At 33.0% G+C, this 10,461-nt stretch overlaps 1 protein-coding gene across 1 annotated transcript; it reads left to right on the forward strand.

Moving 5' to 3' along the window:
* Positions 1-4,481: 4,481 nt before the first annotated feature.
* On the forward strand, positions 4,482-5,193 carry LOC123922857 (polyubiquitin). Its single transcript, XM_045975532.1, has one exon. The coding sequence runs from the start codon at positions 4,603-4,605 to the stop codon at positions 4,990-4,992; it is 390 nt and encodes a 129-aa protein (XP_045831488.1). The 5' UTR covers positions 4,482-4,602; the 3' UTR covers positions 4,993-5,193.
* The last annotated feature ends 5,268 nt before the right edge of the window (positions 5,194-10,461 follow it).

Genomic DNA, 10,461 nt, shown 5'->3' on the forward strand with positions numbered 1-10,461 from the left:
CGCGACTAGGAATATTTTGAGCATGAGCCAAGTGCCAATCTCTCAGAGCCACCTTAATCATCTTAAGTTTTTCCTTGAGGACATAACTACCCCAGCCATCAACCTGAAACGAGTTCCACTTTTCTCTGACAAACGCATTGTAACCGGGAATATCCTTCCAACACTTAAGCATCCTCGACGGACGAGGTCCCCAATCTTCCTCATTCGCAGACAAGACCAGAGGGCAATGGTCAGACAACCCCCGTAACTTAGCTACTTGTTTGCAATTGGGCCAAGACAAGCACCACTCCTCAGATAAAAGAAACCTATCAAGAAGACTCATCGAAACACCGTCCCCTTTGAACCAAGTAAACTTACGTCCAATTAAGGGAAGATCAATCAGAGAATTATCTTCAATAAATCGATTAAAAGGGATATGATCCAAGGATCGATGCCCGTCCCTAACCGACCGTCTTTCATCAATGTGCTTGACAGCGTTAAAATCCCCTCACACACACACCTTCTTTCCTACCAATGAATCAAGCCGCACCGAAAAATAATTCCATAAAGGTTTGATTTAAATTATTGTATTATCAATGGATTCAACTCTTTTTTTTTTGAGAAAGATGGATTCAACTATTTTATTTTAGGGTATATTTGGTTGCATGTTTTTGGAAAGAAGGAGATATAAGCTAAATCAGGTAATATTTTAAATTTTATTTATTTGATTAAGTTGTTAAGAGAGGATGAGAGAGAATATAGGGGTCCTACAATCACTTTTCCCCCTAAATTGGAGAGATTTAGATGGAATAGAAAATAAATTATTACTACAATTTTAATTATATTAGTATAATCCATTATTTTTATTTTTTTAAAATTATTACTATTATTTTGGTGATATTTTAAAAATTATTGTTTAATTTTTTTTAATAAGTATTTGATATGAATTTATGTACTTTAAATTTATGTCTAAGTATTTGTTATCAATTTATGTATTAGTATTTTGTTACTTTGTTATTCTGTGCTTTGTTACAAAAGGAAAAAGTTTTTATTTTATAATTGACCATGAAATAGAAAAATTATATGAACATTTCAATTTAAATGGTTCAATAACGGTTGAAACGATCCAACCGATTGACCTTGGAACTGGTGGCCACACCATTTCGACCTCCAGTTCTTAAAACATTTGGTGGAAGTATAAAGGTTGGGTATGACGTGAACACATTGTTTGATTTTGTGGAAAGAAACCAAGAAGGAAAGAAAGTGGATGGATAGATCCACTTTCCGTCGTTTGATATCATGCAAAAGAGAAAGGGAAAAAAATTATAAGTGAGACCCACAAGATATTGCTTTACTCTCTAAATTGAATGGAAATCATAGGCAAAGACCAAACTTTGTTGAAATAGACAAAAATAACCTTGTTAATTAACAATATGTGATGTTGTACAAAAAATAAAAATGCAATGTCTGATTTTTGAAAACAAAAACTAATTGTATTTTATCTTCCTTTTTTTAAGTTATTGGCCTCTACTTTTTTTTTTCCATTTTTTTTTAAAATTTTATTTAAATATTTTAATTAAAATTATAAATAACAAATTGATTTAAGTGGTAAGAAATTTAGATATCTTATATAGTGCTCACATTTTTTGTGTTCGACATGTTCGCTAACGGAAAATAGTCATCAATAAACAATAATAAAAACTTCATACCAACAAGTAATAACATCGTAACCCAAGACAATTTAATTAACAAAAAAAAATCAAAGAAGATTATAAATGATTATTTTTATTTTTGTCATTGTATAAATATACTTCTTTCAAAAAAAAGGGTAGTTTGGTATTATTTTGTTTTTCCAGGAGTAATTTGATAAAAAAATCGCGTATCCTCCTCCTCCTCCTCAGTTCATTGTTCTAGATTCTTCTATTAACTCATTATCTTTTATATTATAAGCTTGTATACACAAGCAAACCCTAAACCCTAATTTGTTTTTCCTGTTTTCCCTCCATTTTATCTTGCAATTTTTATTAAAAAATAACACAATTTTGTTTTGACTAGGATTCGAACCTACAACCCTTCGGTGCAAAGCAATATTTCCAACCACTATGGCAAGTATACCAATTATGATAAAAATTATGTGCAATAATTAATAAGCACCATCAATTTTAAAAGTATATCATATCAAAATTACTGTTGACTATATTATTCATCACGAAATATTTTTACGTCTTTCCTGATCAATGTTTTTTTTCTACCGGATCATAAATTTAGAGAATAATTATCATGTGAGATTTGGAAAGTTATTAACACGTGTGATTTGGAAAGCTATATATATATTCTCATGCTATAACACCTTCAACAATATTGAAATCTATTAATAAAAAACATCTTTCACATTTTAATGTCTCATGTAACCTTGCTTATATCACTTTTTAAATTATTTATTATGCAGTTTATTAAATTGTAGTTTTTTAAAATTGGAAAAAGAATTTTGTCAAAAAAAAAATGGAAAAAGAATTGATATTTTTTATAAATACCCTTTATTTTTACTTTAATGTATCCAAACATAAATCAATTCTGTTTAACTCACTTTTAACCAAAATCAAATCTATCAAACTCAATTCTGCTAAATCAATTTTTTTTGCAATACAACCAAACACAACCATAGTCATGTCACTAATCACATTCATTATTTTGATTTTAACATTGCAGATTTAATATTAACCGATGATCAATTGATACAACACGCACTAGCAGATATTGAGATGATGTTACATAGTTGCGGGAAGAGTTTAAAATATTATTCTCCAATGCCTAGAGCAGACACATCATTAGTTCCTGATATACCAAATAGTTTAATACACGACGAATTGAATTAAAACAGACAATCATTAGCTGAGGAACATGTTAGATTGATGTCAACTATGACTTCAGAGCAACGTAAAGTATATGACACAATCATGACAAGAGTTAACGAAAACAAACCTGGTGTGTTTTTTCTTTATGGTTATGGCGGTACAGAGAAGACATTTATTTAGAGGGCCATGTCAGCCGCATTACGCTCAAAAAGTGAGATAGTTTTAACAGTTGCCTCAAGTACAGCACATTCAAGGTGGTAGAACAACACATTCAAGGTTTTGTATTATCTAAATGTTGACGAGTTTTCAACATGTACCATAGTTCCTAAAAGCCCTTTGACGCTATTAATACAAAAAGCAAAGCTCATTATATGGGATGAAGCACCAATGATGCACAAACATTGTTTCGAAGCTGTTGATCGAACTTTAAAAGATATTCTTAAGTCTGTTGATGAAAAAAATAAACACATTCCCTTCGGTGGAAAAATTGTTGTTTTTTGCGGAGATTTTAGACAAATTCTACCAGTAATACCCAAAGGTACAAGGCCAGAAGTTATTCATGCTACTATTAATTATTCGGTTCTTTGAAATTTTTGTGAAGTTTTAACATTGAGTAAAAACATGAGGCTTCTTGGTGGTGCTTCGAGTGCAAACGTTTAACAAAGAAGATTGTTTTTTGAATGGGTTTTGGGTGTTGGCGATGGAGAAATTGGAGATTTCAACGACGATGATTTAGAACTTGACATTCCATCAGATTTATTGATTCCAAATTCAGGTGATCCTCTTGCTTCTATCGTTGAAAGCACCTATCCCCAACTTTTACAAAACACAAACGATATAACATATTTTCAAAATAGAGCTATACTATCTCCTAAAAATTCAATAGTCGACACAATAAATGATTATATGTTGGATTTAATTCCTGGTGAAAAAAAAACATATTTGAGTTATGATACTCCACTCACACAAAATGTAGACGGTCAAACAGTGGATGATGTTCATACTCCCAAATTTTTTAAGTTGGAGTTTCAGTTATGCTATTAAGGAATTTGAATAAAAAATTAGGATTATGCAATGGAACAAGACTTATTATTACGAGATTGGGAAAACGTGCTCTTGAAGGAAAAATTATTTCAGGAAGTAATATTGGTGATCAGGTTTTCATACCTAGATTTTCTCTGACACCATCTGACGTGAGAATTCTTTTAAATTTCAACGGAGACAATTTCCTATAATGATTTCTTTTGTGATGACTATTAATAGGAGTCAGAGACAATTTTAAAGCATGTTGAGATATATCTTCCGTCACCAGTGTTTTCACATGGTCAGTTGTATGTTGCAATTTCGAAAGTTACTTCTAGAAAAGGATTAAAAATATTGATCATCGATGACGACGGTGAAGATACGACTAAGACTTCGAATGTGGTCTATAAGGAAGTCTTCCGTAATATAACATAATTTTCTTTGTATGAATATTTATTCAAAATTATTGTTGAACTATCGTTTAATGTTACTCAATTTTTTTCATATACCTTACATTATTGGAATTATCATGTCTTATTTAATCATTATATATCTTAGAGCTAATCAGACCCGTGCGGTGCAAGGATCGATGTTCTAGTTATAAATAAATCAACAACCCCATCTCCTTAATTCATCATCAAACTCCTCATTCAAGTCTCAAAACAAAATTCGAAAATCAAATCAAATCAAACCTCTCTCTTTTCTTTCTCGTGTTAATCATCATATCAAATTCATCATCATCACCATGCAGATCTTCGTGAAAACCCTAACCGGCAAAACCATAACCCTAGAGGTAGAATCCTCCGATACCATCGACAACGTCAAAGCCAAAATCCAAGACAAGGAAGGAATTCCTCCTGATCAGCAGCGATTGATCTTTGCAGGGAAGCAATTGGAAGATGGGAGGACTCTTGCGGATTATAATATCCAGAAAGAGTCTACGCTACATTTGGTTCTTAGGTTGCGCGGTGGAATGCAGATTTTTGTGAAGACGTTGACGGGGAAGACGATTACTCTTGAGGTGGAGAGTTCTGATACTATTGATAATGTGAAGGCCAAGATTCAGGATAAGGAGGGGATTCCACCTGATCAACAGCGATTGATCTTTGCCGGTAAACAGCTTGAGGATGGATGAACTCTTGCTGATTATAATATTCAGAAAGAATCTACACTTCACCTTGTTCTCAGGCTCCGTGGTGGTGCCGCCCGCGATATATAAGTTGATCAAATATATACTTCTTTCTCTATGTTAATTATGTTTACTTTGATATGGATGGATGTTTGTTCTGTTATTTCTTGAAAGTTAATAATCAATAAAAGTTTCAATTTTCTGTCATCTAGATTTGTGATATTGTCTAGGTTTATTGTGAATTTGGTTTATTTTATTGATCAATAAGAGCGTTTATGTATAAAATAACTGTGAAGCCAAAAAGTTTATTCTTTCAATTTCTCTGCTTCTGTTGAATCATTACTAAAGTTACATAGCTGATACTATATTACCCCTTAAATCATTAGTACACATATGGTCTAATGAAAATAGACATGGGAGGCCAATAACAAGCCTTGATGCAGCGATGCCAATTTCCACAAAGCTTAATTACAAAATTTCCCCATATACTATTTTGTATACACTTGACGACAACTTCTTGTCTCTTCCGATTAAATTACAGTATTTTGACCTACCATATGAAAAAGTTATACATATTTACTGCAATGCATAGTCTGTAAGTGTAATGCATACTTTTGATGATGTTGTCCATATTAGTTAATGAAGGAGTTTCACTTTGGTCTTGTTGAAAGATCTTATTAGTTTGATTGTACCGGAAGTCTTTTGTTTTAGCAACTCAGTCCTCAAGGCTATCTTAACTGGTTTGTATGTTTTTATTGTCTATACATGAGCTTTTAATTCAATCTCTTTGAACTTTGGAACACCTTGTATTGAAGTTCTATATGTTAGCATATTGTTTCTTTCTGTCATTCGTGGGAGTGATAAAATTGCATCCTATGGGGAGGATTTTTCAGTGGGAAGAAGAGCATTTGCAGAAACTTAAAGATGTGTAGAGAATATAAAATTAATGTAAATTAATGTTACAAAACAGAATCCTTATCAAGAGTGGGGTTATTAGTTCCAATTCTCATCTTTGCCTTGGGGGATTAGCGAGGATGAGTCTGTTACTCATTTGTTCTTTGAATGCTGTATTTTCTTATCTTCTAAGACTTCATAAGAATTTCTTAATGGTTTGGGGTTGATTTAGTTATGCATAATTTTGGCGGACAACACTTCTTGCAATTTGCAGATATGAGTGTCTGGATTTATAAAGAACGGTTTTTGGTAGTATGGGTGTATTTGTTAAACTCAAATCATGATGGTTGTTCTTTTGAAAGCTATGAATTGCAAAAGTTTCATTTTTAGTTTCTGCCCTATTGTTGGTGATCCTGTTGAAAATCGTGACGATTGTTCTTTTGAAAGCTGGCTTGACTAAGGAATTTCTGGAGGCCAGTTTCTGCAATTGCATTTGTGATATATTTTATCTTGCTTATGTTTGAGGGTAAATGTATTCTACTACTAGTGTTAGAGTACTTCCATGTTGTCCATAACCTAGGATAGTAGAGACTTGTTTTTAGGTGATCTTCTTTTATGTGTATGTGAAATGCTTATGCTTATACAGTGGAATTGCAAGGAGTGAAATTAGGAAGTGGTTGGTTTTGCTTAACATGAAAACATGCTTAATATAGTTACTGAAATAATCTTTGTTTTTTTGTCATTTATGAATTTGTTTCAAATCAAAAGTTCTATTCCTGATTCTTATAAAGTGACTGTGTAATGTTGCAACTTTTGTGACTGGTTTTTCTTGTGACATGGACGTTGCTAAAAAATTAGTTCAAGTTCTATAATGGTATATTCTTTTCATCATTCATCAGTTGTGTGAGATTGCATCAAGTAGAAGTGGATTTGCGTCGGAGCAGGAGACTTTTTCAGTGGCAATATGAGCTTTTGCATAAACTCAAAGATATAGTGGAGAATAACTTAAGTGAATGTAATTGATGGGAGTTTGAAGGGCAGAGGCATCGAGCTTTTATTCAGTGAAGTCTGCATATATCGTGAAATGCTATAATAAAAAACTCAATGTGGTAAATCAAAAGCTATGTACTAAGCAGTCCTGCTAAAGGTGTCCTCTTTTGTGCAGTTGCTATAAATAATCTTTACCAAAGGTAATCGTTAAATACTTAAATCCATTTATCATAGGCACTCACTAATCTTTATTAATTAAATCATGCACTTCATCTTATCAAGAAAGGGATTATTAGTCACGAATGACTCGCGATTCTCACCTTTGCCCTGATGCAATTGTGAGGATGAGCATGTTGCTCATCACGTTGGCAGAGAATACTTTTTGCAATTTGCAGATATGATTTTGAGTGGCAGAATTCATAAATAAATGTTTTTGGTTATCTGGTCAATATGGAAAGCTAAAACAAAGGTGGTGTTTCAAACTTTCAATCACATTGTGTTGAGGTTGGTGCAATAGTTGAGGAGCTTGAAAGGCATGATTTTTAATCCATTTACTTGGCAACTTAAAAAAACTATATGGTGGGTTTTGAAAGCTGTGAATTTCAAAAGTTTCATTTTTCGTTTCTGCATCCCCTATCATCGGTGATGCTGTCTCGACTAAGGAATTTCCAGAGGCTAGTTTTTGCTATTACATTTGGGTAATGCATTCTAGTTTCGGTCTGGGAGTACTTCTATGCTGTCCATGACATTAGGAACCTGTTTTTGGGTGAGCTTCTTTGGCTGCTACAGATATGTGTGTGTGAAATGCTTTTGTTTATAGGGGGATTGCAACTTGCAAGGAGTGGAAATAGGAAGTGGTGGATAATGAAGAAGCAATCAATTCACTCTCTGAGGAAATATTAGTACAATGGTATTATCCCTTGTTCAGTATAAACTCCTTGCCCAATGTAGCTCCGGTCGCATATGATCAAGGGACAAGTATTCCTGTGTCCTATGACTCCACCCCAGCGAAACCGTACTTCAGCGTCAGCAGACATATAACAGCATGTCCCTATAACCCAATTAAAGCAGCATCAGTTTAGCCAACACAGCACACGGCATCACAACAAAATAGAAAATCAGCTCACCCAAAAAGCAGCAGCAACTTCCTTTAGGTCGTATGTTATTCCTTTGGGGATTCTTCTTGCTGTCAGTACATTGCCTTAAATACAATTTTGGTGTGCGAAAGCAACGCACTTGCCTCTCTTTCCCACGGGTAGTTTCAGTATATGCCAAGCCTTGGTACATAGTAGGATATAGATACAATACGACGATAAAATGCAAATGGACAATATTCGTAAAGAGGAGGCACTCACGAGGAGGCATTCACGATGCTAATTTGCTAATTGCTCATTAGTACAAGTATATCGGTAAAAAGTACTTGTGATCATAATAAGTAGACAGAGTTGCTGCACAGTCTGCTAGTGTAATGCTGGACTTTAATGATGCTGTATATATTGGTCTATTAAGGAGCTTCTCTATTGGCTTGTTGAAAGATCATTGTTTGTTGTACTGGATGTTTATTCTTTTTTTGTCTTGTTGAAAGATCATTGATTTGTTCTCTTTTTGCACTATGTAATGTCCATAAAGTTGTAATTGTAATTTTATTATAAACTTTGATTCACCTACCTTGTACTGAAGTGTAGTTCTTTGACATTAATGAATTTGTTTTGCTTATTGAAAACATTTATAGGTTCAAGTTCTACATTGCTTCTGACTCTGTCACTAATTGGGGTGTGAATTTGCATCCATAACTGAAAATGATGCTCAAAGCTTCAAACTACCTAAAGATTATGATGCTCAACAGGAGAAGAACCCCCAATGTGGCAGCCTAGCTAGTCAGTCTTATCCTCCATTATGCAAACTATCAAGATGAATTCAATTTCTTGAAGCAATGTTCTTTATTGAATTATATAATTTCACATTAGACTGATGCATAAGTTTACCCTATTTTCTCTCCAAATAAAAGTTGACCCTATGTGTTAAATAAAACAAAGCAAATATGAAGGTTAGATTTTAGGCCCTTCAACAAATTTCTTAGCCAAGTCAGTGTATTTAGTTATAGACTTTTTAAAGTAAACTAAGTGTTAACCATGTTAAGCATTATACCAGTGTCTTGAATTAAATTTTCACTAAATGCCTGATATAGGGTCACGGGGGGCTAAAATCTTATTGCAATATTTTGCTTACATGTTATTGCAGTGATATTTAATACCAAGGTCCATTCAGAGAACTTCTATAGTTTCCTTTGTTGTGACTTAAAGTCAGAATCTTTTGCTCTGTATAGACTTAGCCCACTGAAATTAGCACTAGGGGGAACCCAAACCAACACCACTAGACCAACCCCAAGTGGGTTATATAATAATAATAATAATAATAATAATAATAATGTATTTTTTTAACACAATAATAATAATGTATTTAGACTTTATAAGAGCATTACAATTTATTTATACAACATAATATTGTAAGGCCTCGATTATGATAAGTTTTTCATTTAACCCCTAGTGAAACATTTCTTCTTACACAATCATTCAAAATAGTAATTAACAACTATTTTTTTAAAAAAAATATATAGTATTATTATTGATTGACCGACAATGGTCAGAGAATAGCCGGGGCCCTACTCTAATTAAGAAGAGGTGATTTTGGAAATTTTTTATTTTATTTTTAATACGAAATCACCTCCTCTTTAATATTTTTTTCTCGTCATTTAACAATATAAATGTTATTCACGTATATTTGAGGGCTAATGCTACGGTGGACCATCTTCACAAGTAGTCCACCGTGGACAAGTGATCTACTGAATATGAATTTTACGAAATTTACTGTTTGATTGAAAGTTTATATCGTATAGATCATCCATAAATTTTTTAAAATTTTTTGAAAAATATTTGATATATTATTGAGACCCATCAAGATTTACGTTATTTAATAAACCGTTAATCTTGATGTGTCTCGATAACATATCAAATGATTTTCAATTTTTCTAAATTTTTCTATGGATGATCTATATGATATAAACTTTCAATCCAACGGTGGATTTTATAAAATTCGTATTCGTTATAATGTTATTCATGACTGGTCCACCATTGACCACTTGATGAAGTAGTCCACATTAGAATTTACCTATATTTGACCACTTGATGTTAGTCATGTGCGACGTATTTTGGTTCTCTGTCCCCGGCTCAGGCATTGTCTTTGCTCTTCACCCAACACATATGATTGATACGGATGGGGAATGTATGTCCTACTAGATGGTGCCTTTATTACCTTTGCACGGTGTTTATTTCGTTCATTTTGACAAATAAGCTTTGACTCATTGTAGGATCAATCAGGGCTGACCCAAGTCCATAGCTTAAAGTAGTTTTTTCTTGGGAGCTTTATAAAATAAAAATTTAAATATTGCTCAGGTGAAAGATTGAATTTGTTCCTACAAGAATTTGGGGATTTCAAATTTACCAATTCATTTTAAGAAATAATTGAAATTTAATTGTCGCTTCGTCCTGGTTAATCCTCGAACTACCTTGTACTAGGAGAGGTCTACTTTGA

The sequence above is a fragment of the Trifolium pratense genome, linkage group LG1 (assembly GCF_020283565.1).
Source record: "Trifolium pratense cultivar HEN17-A07 linkage group LG1, ARS_RC_1.1, whole genome shotgun sequence".
Lineage (NCBI taxonomy): Eukaryota > Viridiplantae > Streptophyta > Magnoliopsida > Fabales > Fabaceae > Trifolium > Trifolium pratense.